The sequence below is a fragment of the Polypterus senegalus genome, chromosome 7, assembly GCF_016835505.1.
Source record: "Polypterus senegalus isolate Bchr_013 chromosome 7, ASM1683550v1, whole genome shotgun sequence".
Classification (NCBI taxonomy): domain Eukaryota; kingdom Metazoa; phylum Chordata; class Cladistia; order Polypteriformes; family Polypteridae; genus Polypterus; species Polypterus senegalus.
In genome coordinates this window covers 44,478,082-44,496,260 of record NC_053160.1, presented here as the reverse complement: position 1 = coordinate 44,496,260, position 18,179 = coordinate 44,478,082, and the positions used below count along the sequence as shown (strand labels likewise).

General features: G+C 34.8%; 1 protein-coding gene across 2 annotated transcripts in view; it reads left to right on the top strand.

Annotated features, from left to right (window-relative positions):
• Nucleotides 1–18,179, top strand: part of fras1 (Fraser extracellular matrix complex subunit 1) — a 304,511-nt gene that overhangs the window by 246,683 nt on the left and 39,649 nt on the right. For both annotated transcript variants that reach the window (XM_039758545.1, XM_039758544.1), the window contains 10 exons: nucleotides 1,408–1,671; nucleotides 3,159–3,347; nucleotides 4,229–4,348; nucleotides 4,753–4,932; nucleotides 5,308–5,432; nucleotides 5,632–5,772; nucleotides 7,191–7,418; nucleotides 8,894–9,007; nucleotides 10,999–11,149; nucleotides 11,976–12,135. In XM_039758545.1, the coding sequence (XP_039614479.1) occupies nucleotides 1,408–1,671; nucleotides 3,159–3,347; nucleotides 4,229–4,348; nucleotides 4,753–4,932; nucleotides 5,308–5,432; nucleotides 5,632–5,772; nucleotides 7,191–7,418; nucleotides 8,894–9,007; nucleotides 10,999–11,149; nucleotides 11,976–12,135 (1,672 nt within the window). The remainder of the gene's footprint in view (nucleotides 1–1,407; nucleotides 1,672–3,158; nucleotides 3,348–4,228; nucleotides 4,349–4,752; nucleotides 4,933–5,307; nucleotides 5,433–5,631; nucleotides 5,773–7,190; nucleotides 7,419–8,893; nucleotides 9,008–10,998; nucleotides 11,150–11,975; nucleotides 12,136–18,179) is intronic.

Here is an 18,179-nt window from a genome sequence, read left to right as displayed (position 1 = left end):
TTCAGAGAAGTTTGAGAGACTTGGTTGAGTTTAAATCTTGAGTTCATATTGTTTTGAATATCATATATGAATGCAAATTGATAATGTGTGATGAGATGAATACTTGTGTTTTTATTATGTTGCTTAGAAAGTTAATAGTAAGTGTCCTTAATTTAATATTGTACTTGAATTTTTGTTTATGTATACATTATGCTCAATAATAAAATTTAATCAGATAACTTTATTCATAATTGACTTTCTGGGTAAGATAACTGGAGCATTAAAATCTGATTAGTTAGGTTTGCTTAACTCATTTGGTTTTGTTGTGTAAATAAAGGCTCCCATTTTCAAAGGTTTAGTAACCTTTACAGGTACAGTAAAACCTTGATTATCTGTCGGGGGTCATGACTGAGGCCATGATGTATAAGAGAAAAAAAATTATATACAGTAGATTAGTTTAACGAATAATCATATTTATTTACAAAACTAAACTATATTAACAAAATATAATACTGTATAGTATTAACAACAATTAATTAATTCATACAATATTATAACGACCAGCGTAATAAGCAAATACAACTCAGAGGTACTGGATTTTTTATATTTTAGTTGGAGTCCTTGTTCCATAACAAATGGTGCCCTGTCTTGTCTGGATAAAAGAGTACATCTCCAAAACAATAAAAGAAAGCTTTTCCTACCAGTCAGTTTACCTCCTGCCAGTTATATATTTTTTTTTCTCTACACTGCAAACACTCCTGCTTACTGACTCCTAAATCCCTACTCAAAACTTCTTTCCGCCACACCTTCCTTTTTCTCCTAACTTCTCCTGTCACTCATCTACTAAGATGCGTGTCCACCCCTTACAGAACAAAAGCATTTACAGCCTTCTTTCCACCCTTTCTGCTCTCACACAGCGCATCAATAGCAGTCTGCATGTCACAACACATTAACACAAGATAATATAACAAAATTAAAAAAAGAAAATTCCAATGTAGAAGAACATGAACATTAATAGAAATTAACATTAACTTTAGTGGTTTCCATTTTCAACACATTTTTCAATTTTGTCTGCATCATGATTCATATTGTTCACTGTTCTTCCTACTCCGTAAATTGAAGCAATACTTGAAGCAGTTTCGCTTAGTAAATTTTATTGTGACAATTCCTATACCACACACATACATTTATTGGCCATAACAATGTATAGTAGATTAATTATAACAAAAGAGAAAAGCTACGAAATGTTTTTAAAACTGAAGGTACATAACTGACGCCGTGGTGCTAGCACAAAGGAGAGTTGTTGTAATGTGCAGAGCTTGCAGCATACTGCACAGCCGTAGTAGTACAGTAATAGGTAGGTGCTGGCGTGTGCAATTTTTGACGGATAATCAAGGTGTTACTGTATATCTCTCCATTCCACCCCAGGTAAACTTCGTCGGAGACAATTCTACTCAGAGCCTTTTGATAATGGACGTGTGCTGATAAAGGGATCGTCTTTTACATACCAGGATGTTCTAGATGAACTGATTGTCTACACACCTGACAGTCTCAGCATAAGAAATGATGAGTTCCATTTCTCTGTAACCGATGGAGTATACACTGAAATTGGCAGACTGGAGTTTACATTGGATGTGCAGAAGAATGAAGCCCCAAGGCTCACTGTAAATAGAGGTCTTCAGCTTGCTGCAGGTAACAATTTTTAATACAATTGACAATACTGTATGTGCTTTCTCCTCTGTCCTTCTATCTATATATTTATATCTGTTTGAAAAGCTTGTTTTATTTTTTTCTAGAGATCTGCAGTAGACAATCTTGCATATATGTACATGGCTGCTTTCATAGATGTGATTACTTAATTCTGTTGCTCTTTTAGTTTACAATTATATTTGTGTGGAACATAAAAAGTGTGATACCAAGTGTTCTCAAAACAATGATTTAGTTTTTTCTCCAAGAGTTCTAACACATTTCTCTAAAGATGTGTTACTTTCAACAAAAAATATCAACGTTTCTAGAGATAAAAACATAATTAAATTGCCAGCTACTAGCTGAAGTAATAGTTGTTGATATTCTAAGTTCTTATAAAAGTGGGTCATTATCGTAAATAGCAAAGGCACCATAATTGCTAGATTTAACAAAGGTTAATTCATTTTTGTCAATAAAGGCACTGAATCATAGGTAACTATAATGCACAGAGAAGAATATTGTCATGAGTATAGGTGGATAACATTACAAAAGTTAGTTTTGTTTAATGTTTAAGAAATGTAAATGTTGGAAGTCTGTGTTTGAAGTTGAACAGTCTAAAGCAGGATTTAATACAGGATTAAAATCTACAGCTGCTATAAATTCAAATTTGCATATGTTGGGAACCAAAAAAAAGTTTTCCTCTTAATTCCCTATGTCCTTAGTTAGATGCATAAATGTTTGTAAATTTTAAAATGTCAAGCTGGCCTGCCATTAATCAATCAAATAGAAATTTCCCTCACTAATGTGAATTGACTTTACAAGCTGACAGAGTGATATGCAAGCAGATAAGTATATTAATGTGTGTAAATAAGCAAACACTGCAAGCACAATATTTAATAATCAAGTAAAACATATGGTATAAAACGTAACATAATATAAAAGTAGCCAAAATACTTCAGTGGATAGTTGTTCATAACAAAGTGCTTGTAGTACTAGGGTGCTGTACCATGTTAGCTATTATGGATGTAGCGAGCAGTTGCATATTGTAATCTTTCTAGTTAGCCAATAAAAAGTGCCATTTTGATTAACTTCTCACTATATAACAAAGTGCTGTAAGTTTAAACTCACCTTAAGTAAGTTAGTGTGACAGTTAACACACCAGTGCGGCAAAAGTGTTTTATTCTGACATTTTCCCTAAATATTCTAGCTGAAGTTGAATTGAATGTTTCTGAAGGCAACTGATCGAAAATTCTGTGCAATAACAAGGATGTGATTATGAAATGCATTCTGAAAGTTTTGATCAAGTGGCTCAATCATTCATTCATTTATTATTTGGTAAACTATTGAATATCATGTGCTGATAATGAAATATTAGATTAGCTGAAAATACCAATCCCTTCCTATAAAGTAATACTGCAAAAGTGCCCTGTACTGCCTTGCTTAGGCCATATATTCTGTTGCTGTATTTTAATATAGCCCTTTCTTTTGTTTAGGCTCAGTAGCAAAGATTACAGAGCATCATCTGAAAGCCACAGATATAGACTCAGATGCAATGAAAACTAAATACATCATGACCAAGGATCCTTTAACTGGTCGACTTCAGCTTTCCAGGAATGGTAACCTTCTCCAGATCTCTGTTAAAGGACCTATTAAGAGCTTTACACAGACAGAAATAAATACAGGTATGACATTTTCTTTTGAAATATTATTATATATAAGAAACTGTGACATAAACAGAAAAATAATTTGAGATTTTAGTATTTTAAATATGTCAGTGTTATCTAAAATGTTTTTGAAAGCTTGTGTTAAACTGTTGGATGGTTTGTGTATTTAATGAACATTTCTAGGATATCAGTATATCTAATTAATTGGAATTATTTGATCAGTAGTCTCAAATGATACATTTCCTCAGATATAATTAAAAAACATAAGTTAATGTGATTAATTTGTTGATCAACTTTTTATTAAATAAAAAAGTATTTAGTCATATGAAAAAATTTATATCTGTGTAGAAGTACAAAAATATTGTTTAAGTATGAATAGAAGATTGTATGTTAAAGGAAAATGTGTGAATGAGGAGCTTGATGCAGATTTAAGTGTGTACTTATACAGTATATGGTATGTGCCTCAGGCTAAAAAATGTGTCTTGATGTAATTTAATCTCTCTTACGCCAGGATATTTAAAAATGTAAGACTCATATGGAACAAGTTACAAAAAATTATGCTAAATCATGTTTCATTTGCTTTCACAGGTACATTTGTGATAAATACAATGTATAGCCATATTTCTGCGATGGGCTGGCGCCCTGCCCGGGGTTTGTTTCCTGCCTTGCGCCCTGTGTTAGCTGGGATTGGCTCCAGCAGAAGCCCATGACCCTGTAGTTAGGATATAGCGGGTTAGATAATGGATGGATGGATGGGTTGTCATATTTAGTTTTTGTGTTTATACATCCAATTTATGTTATGTCAGCATCACAAACATTTAATTTTTTTTTGTATTTGGGAATTTTCTTATAAACAGCAGTGACTAGCAATTCATGCAAGACATATTAATTTTTTTTAGGATCTGTTGAGTACAAACATGAAAAAGGAGAGCAAGGAGGAAGTTTTGCTTTCAAATTTGACCTTTCTGACTCTGAAGGAAATAAACTAATTGATCAATCTTTCTATATTAGTGTCCTTGGTAAGTGAATGTTATATGTGTCTATTGCATCTGAGTTCATAACAAAAGAGTCTCTTTTTATTATATGACATAATTTTCAAAATGGTTATTAACTCTTCAGAATTAAAGACCTGTTTGCAATAAATGAATCTGAGGCTGTTTATCGGTGGACTTTTTTTCTTTATTTACATAGCAGAGTGTATTTGATTATTTTGATTTATTGAGTGTACTCCGTATTATATGAGATGATCTATGGCTCCAATTTGCAGTTAAATATGGCTTCCACTTTGGATAAAAGTTCATTCTATATTACTGCTCATTTAACAGCTCACTTAATATTGGTTATTATATTAATATGAGCAAGTAAATAAATCAATAGTTTGACTATGAGTAAACATTTATCAGTTATTTTTATTTTTTTCCAGAGGACAAACTGCCTCCATCAGTTACAGTTAACAAAGGTCTAGTTCTGGATGAAAATTCAGTAAAGAAAATCACAACCTTGCAGCTGTCAGCCACAGATCAGGACAGTGAGCCGGGAGATCTAATCTTCAGAATAAACAAACAGCCACAACTGGGATATCTAGAGCATACTTCTTCCCCAGGTAATGGAGAATTACATCCTAAAGTTGCAGAGAATCCACTACAAATTCATATTTAATGTCAGTTGTTCAATTTTCATAAGGTCCAGATTAAAATCTCATTTGTAACTCAAAAGAAATATTGCAATGCAAACTTGAATTAAAACAGAAAACTTAAACTTATTCCAAAAAAACATACCTATCGATTTGTCCTCATGAATCAAGATGTTACAAATAAGGTCAGTGTAGTTTGCATGTAACGTGAAGTGAAATTTAATGATTTAAAAAAACACAGATTTCTTTACACAGACTCTAGTGGAAGATATCATCCACACTGCTCACTCACTGTTCTACGTTAGTATGTAATATTTAGTGTATTCTAAATGTGTCTTTTTTTAGGTAAGAGGGTCAGTATTTTCACTCAAGCCGACTTAGCATCCAGAAACATCCAGTATGTCCATACTAGCGAAGAGGAGAAACACTCTGATGACTTCACCTTTATTGTCTCTGATGGTGCTAATGAGGTATATTCTCTTTATATATGTCATAAATGCAAGTGCATGTATTGGATATGAATATGTGTATAAATATATTTTTATTATTTTATATATATATATATATATATATATATATATATATATATATATATATATATATATATATATATATAATTTCCCCAGAGGGATTCTTGGTTTGCATTATCCTTTCTTCTTTAAACACCAGGTAGTACAGACATTTTATATCACTATTCGACCAGTTGATGATTCTTTGCCTTTGGTACATAATCTGGGAATGCGTGTTCAAGAGGGAGTGAGAAAAACCATTACTGAGTTTGAACTAAAAGCCACTGATGCTGACACAGAGGTAAGTTTTCAATAATGAATCTGTTTTGAACTTTTCCAAAAAATAAAAATACTTAGAGTCATTTTAGAGCACTGAACATTTACATAAACTCAGTTACTCTTAAATTAATAGGAAAAACAACTGTATCATCTTGTCTCCCATTCTTTTCAAAGATCCTCATATAAAACAAAACTTTCAGAACACTTTCAACTAATTGGCTTGAATGACGCTCCCATCCAAATAACAATATTTTTATGATGTTTACATCACTATATAAAAATGCATTGTTGAACACCTGTCATGATTAACTCACAATCAAAACAAGTGTCATTTCTGACTATGCAGAGATATGTGGTTTACAGTGTGCTGTCTCTCTATAATGACTGGTGTTCTATAGTCCTGTATAATAAAAGTGGTGTAGAAAACTCCTTAAGCAAAACTACAATTATGTATTTAAGCATTATTGATTGGTTCCTATACTTTTCTTTGTTCATCAGCTAATACACTGGATTCAGGAAGTATTCAGACCCTCTCACTTTTTACACACTTTATTGCATTCTAGATTTAATTTTAAATTGATAAATTTGCCATTTGCCTATGAATCTACATTTAATAACCTATATTGACAAAATAAAAACATTTTTTCAGAACGGTCTGCAAATGTATTAAATATCAAAAGCTGAAATCTGTCATTTATATATGTATTCCAACACTCAACTCAGTACTTTGCAGAAGCCCCAATCACCCTCTGCCTTCGTTCTACATGCACAAACCACCTTAGTCTGTTTCTCCCCAGCACAACATCTAATGCCTCCACACCAAGTGTTTCTTTTGATGCAGCATTTGTTTTCCTCTCACACAATGATGTTCCATATATCAGTCTGACCATCTTCTTCTGTTCTTTATAGCTTTGCTTCATATTCCACTTTCATCAGCCATTTCTCACTCCTACATATCTTACTACTCCTCACAAAGCTTTTAAAAAACATTACCCTTCACAGCCAGAGAGACTACTTTAGAAGTCATAATGGTAGATAGCTCTTTGAATTTCTTTCATGTACCTCTCACTATCACTAGCACGACTGTGAATAAAATAAAAACAGCAATTAGAACAAACATAAATCAGCAATTTCAGTACATGCTTTAAAAAAAAAAAGCCATACATCACTAACCCACATAAAGCTAATTATTTCTCTCACATTGTCTTTCAGATTTCAGATATCATTTATAACATTTTGGGAAAGTGTCCTATTTCATCTAGTTTGGTATTTCATTAGGTGATCAGCAGTGTCATAAATTTACAGTAATTCCCAAGAAGAATAGTACATGGAGGATTTATGTTTTAGGTTTATAGCAGGAGCTTTTAGGACAAGTCATAATAGTCTTAGCACTGTGTTTGTTAACTGTATGCCTCTCCATTTTTTGTCAAATAAAAACAGGCTGAATCTATTACCTTCACTATTGTTCAAGTCCCTCGTCATGGAATAATTGAGAGGACCAATAATGGGCAGCACTTCCGCCAAACAAATACATTTACTATGGATGATGTTTATCAGAACCGCATAAGCTATAATCATGATGGCAGCAATTCTATCAAAGACCGCTTTACATTTACTGTATCTGATGGAACCAACCAGTTTTTTGTGGTGGAGGAAGGAGATAAAGAGGTAGGTTCCAGTTTTACAAGGGTGACAACATGATTTAATAATCTTATTTTGTCTGTTGTTGGTATCTGTTCTCTTTTAATGTGAAAAGTGTTTTCAATTATTTATGAAATATTAATAAAGGCTTTTATTGTTTGTGAATTTAAATATAATTACATTACATTGATGGTTTTCAGCATTATTAAAAAAAGTATTATTAAAAATAAAAGCAGGTTAAAAAGAGAGTAAAACATTCCTCCCCACCCACGAGTCCTCAGAGGATCAGTAATCATTGAAGCCTGTGCAGTCCTGGGAGAAAAGGTGTTTTGCAGACCCAGCAGAACAAAAAGAAAAGAAGAATGTGCAAAAAAGGATACATCAGAAATTAAGATTCAGATTGTTACACATACCATTGGCCATGTATTAGAACCACATGACCACAACTACATTTTAAAACAAAAGGCTTTTTAGAAACTACAGAAAATAAATTCCTGTAAAAGTACTAGTTTAGTAGCAATTTTACCCAGGCAAGAAAAAAATATTGATAAAATGAATGGAAGGCACAAATTTAGAAAATGCAGAAACCAGGGGTTTATTTTAAAACATAAGAAAATATTTTAAGAGCATTTAAGGGACAAAATAGTCAGTTACATAGTATAAACGGGTACGGGTAGAGGTATAGACACTGCATAAAACTAAACTGAGTATACTGATAAGTTTAATTTTGCTAAATTTGCAGAACATATGAAATTATGTAACCTAGATTAAGAGAACATGACTTTAATTTCAAACAGTTTAAAAGAGGAACAGGAAGTGATCATGGAGAGACCACATTCTCTCCCTCTTTGTATATCTGGAGAGTAAGTTGGAGTATGTGAAAAATGACATTTCTAATGCAAGAAATTGCAAATGGCAAAGTTTATTATTATTATTAAGTTTAATGGTAAACAAGGATGGTGAATGGTGGTGATGTTGGTGGTTGATAAGAGGGAGCTAGCTGCAACTCACTAATAACAAGAACACACCTCCTTTTGACCTATCATGGTTCACAGTAAAATGCTTAATTGTGGGTCTTCCTGCCACTTCAAATTAAGGTAAGAGAACAGAGATAAATTCAGACAATTATTCTATACAGGAGAGAAGGGAAGCACTGTATTAATAGAATTAAAGTAGGAGGGCACATTGATCACATTCATATTATGGAAATAAACAAAAAATGGTTGAATTCAAAGCCTTAGGTCTTCCATTGTTAAGTGCTTCTTTGTTGTAGTATGCATAAAATTAATTAGTTAATCTTAATTTTAGCACCTTTTTCAATGCATTTAAAAAAAATGGGGACACATATTTATCCTGTGCCATGTTCTGACCTGCAGTGAGCTCAACTTTGTGTTCTCATTCCATCATGAATCATTTCTAGCTTTGATTTGTATTTTGTAATTAACAACCTGCAGTTTTAAGCATACGATGCATATTATTTTGTACTTTGCATTATGTTTCAGATAATGACTGTTGCTCCTCAAAGATTTAAAATTGATATTCTTCCAGTTGATGATGGGACTCCTAGAATAGTAACCAATCTAGGACTACAATGGCTGGAGTATATGGATAATAAGGTAACCAAGACCTGAGAAAACTTTCAATGCTTTTTCATGTGAAGCATATTGTGACTGCTTTACCTGTTTGCTGGTTATGAGAGTTGATCATGAACAAAATATTAAGCAATAGAATAGTAAAACAAACTAATTTTTTTACTACATGCAAAATAATTGCAACACTTTGTTTTTTCGTTCATTAGTTATGGTTTTTTTTTAATGCTATAGCTCATGATCTCTTATGTTCTGGACTTGGTAGGACCTGTGAGTAATTTTTCTTGGAGTTATGGTTTCTTGATAAAGTCAAAAGATGCAATGTCACAATGAAGTGTTAGTGGCCAGTAGGTTTTGCATGCCTTGCTTATGGTTTACCAGTTCTGTATACAATGGAACCTCGGTTCACGACCATAATTCGTTTCAAAACTCTGGTTGTAAACCGATTTGGTCATGAACCGAAGCAATTTCCCCCATAGGATTGTATGTAAATACAATTAATCCGTTCCAGACCGTATGAACTGTATGTAAATATATTTTTTTAAAGATTTTTAAGCACTAATATATAGTTAATAATACCATCCAATGCACATCGTAATAGTAAACTAAATGTAAAAACATTGAATAACACTGATAAAACCTTGAACAACAGAGAAAACTAACATTGCAAGAGTTTGCGCTATAGCCTTACGACCAGATCGCTGTAAACACTTTTTTTTAATGAGTTTTACGCACAGGGGAAAAAAAGGAACATTTGAACAAATCTGAACTTTATTTAAAAACCAACCATAAGCAACCAAGAAATTAACATTACAGGAGTTCACGGAACATTTGAACAAATACAAACTTTATTTAAAAACCAACCATAAGCAACCAAGAAATTAACATTGCAGGAGTTCACGCTAATAGCCTTACGACCCTATCGCTGTAAACACTTTTTTTAATGAGTTTTAAGCACAGGGGAAAAAATGAACATTTGAAAAAAAAGAAAAGTAACATTGCAACAATTCATGCTATAAACCGAAAAATGAACGTTTGAAAAATCCGTAATACAAAAACTAACAATAAACCACCAGGAAAACTAACCTTGCATGAGTCGAGTTCTGGCATGAAGTGAGGAGGAACTGGGTGGAGGGGAGGTTACAGTTTTGAGGGAGAGTCCGGCTCCGCGATGGAGGGATGTTTTCCTTCAGGTGTTTTCTCTGTTGTGATTTCTTGGGTTTCTGGTTTTTTTAGCTGTTTAGCTGATGGATCAGACTTGGAGGGTGTACCGGTGCATTGTCCATTAGAAAAAGGCATTTATTAGGCAGGTTATTCTCTTTGAGATATTGCTTTACGGCGGGAGAGAAAGCCCCGTGCAGCCATTCCAAAAACAAGGTCCTTGTGACCCACAAAGAGTTCACAGCGAAAGCATGCACATCTGACCGAGAAGAATGCAACACGTGCGGAAATCATTGGCGCGCAGAAACAAAAAGGGAAACTGGCTTGTTCGTATACCGAGTGTGTGGTCGTGAACCGAGGCAAAAGTTTGGCGAACGTTTTGGTCGTAAACCGAGTTGTACGTGTACCGAGACGTTTGTGAACTGAGGTTCCACTGTATTGTGAAATTTTGCCTTGTACCCTTTGCTTCTGAATTCCCCAACTATCCTGGTTTTCAAAACTTCTATAAATAATGGGAAGCTGAATATTATAAAACTCATTATGCAGATATGTAAAAAATATTCAGGTCTTATTTATAACAGTACAGTTTTTAAGGAGAATAGAAGGGAGCCTAGATTGGGAAAGTGTTTTTAAGTTGCCACCTGTAAATAAGAAAACGAAAAGTGTCCATGCTAGAAACTTCTCCATTTCTTCTTGTTTTTACAAGGTCTTTGCTTTTTTATGATAAATAATAATCAGATTAGTAGTGTCACCTTGACTGATATTTATTAAAAAAAGAATTTAAAATGTAATATTCCTAACACTATGTGAGGTATTACAATGGTTTATTCAGATTGTTTGCAATCTGCCATTCACAGGCTACAAACCTCATCAGTAAGAAAGAGTTACTCACTGTGGACCCAGACACAGAGGACAAACAGCTAATATATGAAGTTACAACACCACCCAAATATGGGTACTTGGAGTCCAAAATGAAACCTGGAATACCCATTACAACTTTCACACAAGGTAATCTAAGAAAGGAATGCACCACTGTTGAAATAAATAAGGAATTCAAATTATTCTACTCTATGGAATTTGGCAAATTACACAGAAAGAGATGTACAGAAGGTTTTCAAATTCATACTTTTAGAGTAAAGACATGAGTACATCTTCTATAGTGAAAAAACTTACCAATAAGCCTTAGGTTGTCAGATTGTCTATTGTAAATGTAATGTAAAATCCTCATAAGTTTAATTCTTCAGTTCTGTTTCTTCTATATAGTCTATTTATTCTTTATCTTCACATTAAATGCATTAAATTTTGTCTGTACAATATTAGCATCAAAACTGGCTTTGTTTTTGAGTGTGTGTCTCCTGCATTATCCTGTTTTTTCGATAATGTGAATGAATGCTTTTTTATTATTTATTTAGCCGACAACTTTACTCAAGGTGATTTACAAAGCAACTTATTAAACATACAAGAATGATTCTAAATTGCAAGCATCAAAAGGAACAGAGAACAAGTTAAAAAATGAGCAAAAGAGAGCAGGTCTACTACAATTACAGTGGGTACTGAAAAGAATCACCCTCTTTGAAAATATTCACATTTTGTTGCTTTACAGCCTAAAATGAAAACACACACAAAAATATTTTCATTCAGCTTTATTTACTCAATGCAACCTATAACATTCAAATCAAAGATATAATAGTAACAGTTCAGGAAAATAATAATAAAGTTTGAATTGATAAAGTATCACCTATCCCCCCACAGATGTTTTAAGTGTTCAAAATCAATTAAGAGTAAGTTCATTTAATTTTAATCAACTACTTTCAAATCATTTAATTTCTTACAGAGGAAGTTAATCTTGGAATGATCCGCTTTGTCCTAAATGAGCAAAATGTGCAAGAAACAATGGACAATTTCAAGTTTCTTGTTAAGGACAGCAAGCCAAACGTGGTCAGTGACAACGTTTTCCACATTCAGTGGTCATTAATCAGCTTTGAACATGCCAGGTAAATTCAGAAACTCTGTTTATATTTATAATTTCTTTTCTAACTATTAATGCTTTTTTTCTTTGTGTCATCGCTAAAGTATATAACATTTTATTTAAGTTTTTTTTCTTTATTTGAATCTTTTTATTTAAGCTTTGAGTTCACCATCCTGGTTTTGAGAGACCATTGTGACTTGAAGTGACTTAGCATTTTTCATTAAATCACTTTACTAGGAGGAAGAAATGTTACGCATTTTTCATTTACAGTAATTGTTTGGCTTGCCACTATTGCCTACCTTATATATTTAAATTTTGACAAATTCAACAAAATATTTAGCTGGTCAAAGTAAATTAGCACTTCTGAATCTTCATTTTTAAACAGTTATTGTTGACAAATAGATGCACATTTAAATGATATCAAATTTTCTACTCATTGCCTTATCTTGTTAAACTGCTGCTTTTGAAACAAAATATTAAGAAGCTAGCAGATTTAGGAGACACAACAAAAATGTTTAATGACTACTGTAGCTTGAGTTCAGCATTATAAAATGTATGACTGGAATAAGCATCTTTCTGAATTTTATATAGATTCCAAATCTATGCCATTAATTTAGGACAGAGCTGAGAGAGGCCTTTAACTATTTTGGAGGGAGTAAGACCTGGAACCCTTGAATATGAGGACTGATGACACCTGTGCTAAGCTGTGTGCTTTTGCATGCCTTGCACATGTAATAATGATAAAATATGGGACATAAATGAGTTTTAAAAAAAAAGAAAAAGAAAGCTATGATGTTATTTTATATTTGTTATAAAAAGAACAGACCAGGCACTACCAATAATCCAACTAATTAATGTGTTTCATCTACCATTTCTAAACAGTTTAAATCTGTATACAGTTATACTTGTTCAAAGAGCTGGAATTCTGATGCTATCCTATTCCTCCATTTACCCCAAAATCCACAAAGTAAGAGAAGGCTCTATTATATGCATAATGCCTCTTTCCTCTTTGACATTCTTTAATATATACATATTTCTGTAAGTAAAATTTGAAATATACATTCTCAGAGCTAGATAATATTATTTTGGTATAGTCAAAATAAAAATAACTTTACAGTAGGACTGGGTGATAAAACGATAAACATAATTATCATGAAATAACTTTTCCTCAATACAAATACAAGACATGGCCTATAGAAAGTCATTAGAACTCATACCATCCATGTTTTGACAGGCAACACGAAAAGCCAATGATAATGAGAATAGCGCCTCACTGAACCAATCATCTGGCTGAAACAGAGTTACAACCACGTCAGGTAGGGTTGATGCACACAGTACGGAGTGTAGTAGCAAGTGGCAGCAGCACATGTGCTAATGTTTGGGCTGCAGTAGCCATGCACTATGGGCTCAAAATGTCACTCGCGCTTGGAAAATGTATTTTCTTTGCACACAGACTTCTGGCAGTAATCTAACACCATAGTACATGCCAGTACATCAGGAGTGGAAGCAAGATAAAAGAGAAAATGATGACAGAAAATGTTAATGAAAAAAATTAGCATTGCTGAAGAAGCCGCCCCAACGGACACAGCCCAAAACATAAAAGACGATGACATTATTGAAAAGGAGGGTTAGGGAATTAAGTAGTGTGGAGATATTTTGGCAATTTAAAGTCTGACAAGAAAGACAGAGTAGTGTACATTACAAAGACAAAGACAGGAAATATAATGATCTTTCTCTGAAACAATACCATCCTTTAAAGCATGTACAATGCAAGACTTTACAGTCCCAGACCCAAGCTGTACAGCATTAATGGGGATTTCTTTTGTAACTTTTTTTTTCCTGGAGTAAAGGTCAGTCCAGGACTGATTTTTTTTTTTTAAACCTGTGCCCGCCCTCTCATGCATACACTTGGCCTCATTTGTCCTCCTCATTTGTCCTGCTCCTGCCCGCAGAAACGAAGTGCTTCCATTAAGGAGAAAAGTCATGTATGGTTCATAAGCTTGTTTAACATGATCTTGTACAAGGAGGAGGCTGAAGGTTTCCCCTCTTTGGCCCATTTGCCCTTTTGAAGTGACAATTTTGCTTCATCAGTATTTAACACAGATCTTCCGATGGGATTTAAATAATAATTTGTGAGTACCAGTTTGCATATCTTTTTCACAGAATGGATAAAAAAGAACAACCAATTATTAGTTTATTTTAAAATAGCTGTTCATTACACAAAAATGTGGAACGGACACGGACGTTGGGTGCTATCTATGTATAAGTCACACATATAAGTTTAGACTTAATAGTTGGCATATTATTGGTAGCATGTACCAGCATAGGGTCTGACAATGGGTCCAAAGATTTCATCCTGATACCTAATGGCAGCCAAGATGCCTTTGTCAAGCCTGTAGCGGTCTGTGTGACCCTCCATGGATATGCCTCCCCAGACAATCATTAACCCACCACCAAACTGCTCATGCTGAATGATGTTACAGGCAGCATAATGTTCTCCATGGCTTCTCCAGACCCTTTCACTTCTGTCACGTGCTCAGGGTGAACCTGCTCTCATCTGTAAAAAGCACAGGGCACCAGTGGTGCATCTGCCAATTCTATGGTGAATGCCAATCGAGCTGCATGCTGCTGGGCAGTGAGCTCAGGGCCCATTAGAGGACATGGGGGCCCTTGGGTCACCCTCATGAAGTCTTTCTGGTTGTTTGGTCAGAGACATTAACACCAGTGGCCTGCTGGAGGTCATTTTGTAGGGCTCTGGCAGTGCTCATCCTGTTCCTCCTTGCCCAAAGGAGCAGATACTGGTCCTGCTGATGGGTTATGGACCTTCTATGGCCCTCTCCAGCTCTCCTAGAGTAACTGCTTGTCTCCTAGAATCTCCTCCATGCCCTTGAGACTGTGCAGGGAGACTCAGCAAACCTTCTGGCAATGACACGTATTGATGTGCCATCCTGGAGAAGTTGGACTACCTGTGCAACCTCTGTAGGGTCCAGGTATCGCCTCATGCTACCAGTAGTGACACTGACTGTAGCCAAATGCAAAACTAGTGAAGAAACAGTCAGAAAAGATGAGGAGGGAAAATGTCAGTGGCCTCCACCTGTTAAACCATTCCTGTTTTGGGGTCATCTCATTGTTGCCCGTCTAGTGCATCTGTTGTTAATTTCATTAACACCACAGCAGCTGAAACTGATTAACAACCCCTCTGCTACTTAACTGACCAGATTAATATCCCATAAGTTTCATTGACTTTATGCCATACTCTGATTAAAAAGTGTTCCCTTTAATTCTTTTGAGCAGTATATATACACATATATACTGTATACCTGTGTGTATGTATGTATGTATGTGTATGTATATATATAAATTATATATATATATATATATATATATATATATATATATATATATATATATATATATATATATATATGTATGTGTGTGTGTATATTTAGATATGTATATATGAAGATATGTATGTATATATATATATATATATATATATATAATATATATATATAATTTATATATATGTAGACCCAAACTGATTATAACAGCAGCAATCCAAGCTGTGAGAAAACACTAAAAAGGAGGCGTGTCAGACGTTGTGGTACATTTTCTGATGCAGCTAGACGAAAACAACTTTGTGACGCTGTGCCCAAATACACAAAACAATTACTTTGACAATCATGTTACGTTATTTTCAAAATGTTTCCTTTTCTTTTTCTTTTCTTCTTTAACACACTACTTCTCCGCTGCGAAGCGCGGGTATTTTGCTTATATATATACAGTATATATGCCAGCAACACTCATGACAATGACAAAACAATTACATTGTCAATCATGTTACGTTATTATTAAAATGTTTCCTTTTCTTTTTCATTACTTCCTTAACACACTACTTGTCCACTGCTGAAGCACGGGTATTTTGCTAGTATATATGTATATGTGTATATATATATTTATATTTATATATATATATATATATATATATATATATATATATATATATATATAGATAGATAGATAGATAGATACTTTATTAATCCCAAGGGGAAATTCACATAATCCAGCAGCAGTATACTGATACAAAGAAACAATATTAAATTAAATAGTAATAAAAATGAAAAAAAATTAAAATAAAATTAATGTTCGCATTTACTCCCCTGGGTGGAATTGAAGAGTCGCATAGTGTGGGGGAGGAACGATCTCCTCAGTCTGTCAGTGGAGCAGGACAGTGACAAAAGTCTGTCACTGAAGCTACTCCTCTGCCTGGAGATGACACTGTTAAGTGGATGCAGAGGATTCTTCATGATTGACAGGAGTTTGCTTAGTGCCCGTCGCTCTGCCACAGATGTTAAACTGTCCAACTTTAATCCTACAATGGAGCCTGCCTTCTTAACAAGTTTTTCTAGGCGTGAGGCGTCTTTCATCTTTATGCTGCTACCCCAGCACACCACCACGTAGAAGAGGGCACTCGCCACAACCGTCTGGTAGAACATCTACAGCATCTTACTGCAGATGTTGAAGGATACCAACCTTCTCAGAAAGTATAGTCTGCTTTGACCTTTCTTACATAGAGCATCAGTATTGGCAGTCCAGTCCAATTTGTCATCCAGCTGCACTCCCAGATATTTAAAGGTCTGCACCCTCTGCACACAGTCACCTCTGATGATCACAGGGTCCATGAGGGGCCTAGGCCTCCTAAAATCCACCACCAGCTCCTTGGTCTTGCTGGTGTTAAGGTGTAAGTGGTTTGAGTCGCACCATTTAACAAAGTCTTTGATTAACTTTCTGTACTCCTCCTCCTGCCCACTCCTAATGCAGCCCACAATAGCAGTGTCATCAGTGAACTTTTGCACGTGGCAGGACTCCGAGTCATATTGGCAGTCTGATGTGTATATAGATTGAACAGGACCGGAGAAAGTACAGTCCCCTGCGGCGCCCCTGTATTGCTGCACACAATGTCAGACCTGCAGTTCCCAAGACGCACATATTGAGGTCTGTCTGTAAGATAGTCCACAGTCCATGCCACAAGGTGTGAATCTACTCCCATCTCAGTCAGCTTATCCCTAAGGAGCAGAGGTTGGATGGTGTTGAAGGCGCTAGAGAAGTCCAAAAACATAATTCTTACAGCACCACTGCCTCTGTCCAGGTGGGAGAGGGATCGATGAAGCATATAGCAAGCATATATATATATATATATATATATATATATATATATATATATATATATATATAATGTTATATGTCCGGCCATTCATCCTGGCCAATACCCCCAGGCCTCCAGATGGAGCCGTCCGGGCAGCATGGAGGTGCCCCAAATGCCAGCGGGGAATCCTGGACAATGGAGTCTTTATGCACAGCCCTACTTACTGGATACCATGGGGGCCACTAGAGGATGCTGCAGGGAGGAACAAGTATTATTTTCCCCACAGCCCGGAAGTATGTCCCAGTCACGTGGACAGAAGAAATGACGTACTTCCGGGTTGAAGAAAAGGAGTTTTTATCTGACCCGGAAGTGTTCCCAGTCACATGGACAGAGAGAGAGAAACACTTCCAGGTCGAGGACTATAAAATACTGTGGGAGATCCCAGACGGGCGAGCTGAGCTGGGAGGAAGGGAACAACGTGTCTGGGAGTGGAAAATTGTATTGATTATTGTTATTGTAGTATTGAGTATTGTTTATGAGTATAGTGGAGTAGAGGGTGCTTTGTGCACATTATTGTACAAATAAAACTAATTATTGGACTTTTATCTGGTGTCTGGTATCTGGTCCAAAGGTTCAAGAGGACGATAGCCCCCTATCTGTCACAATATATATAAAGAATTTATGTATACGTATACAGTATATAAAGAATTTACTTTGTGCTCTCCTTTAACACTTGAAAGCAGTAAGATTTTAGATTTAAGATTTTAGAATTTTAGAATTAGGATTTTATTTATTTGGAATTGACCAACAAATTTAGTGTCTTCTCTTGTAAAACTTGAAATCTTTTGATTGGTCAGAACTGTGACTTTTTATTTTGTATTACCAATTTAATTTCATTATTTATGATGGCATACAGGATGTTT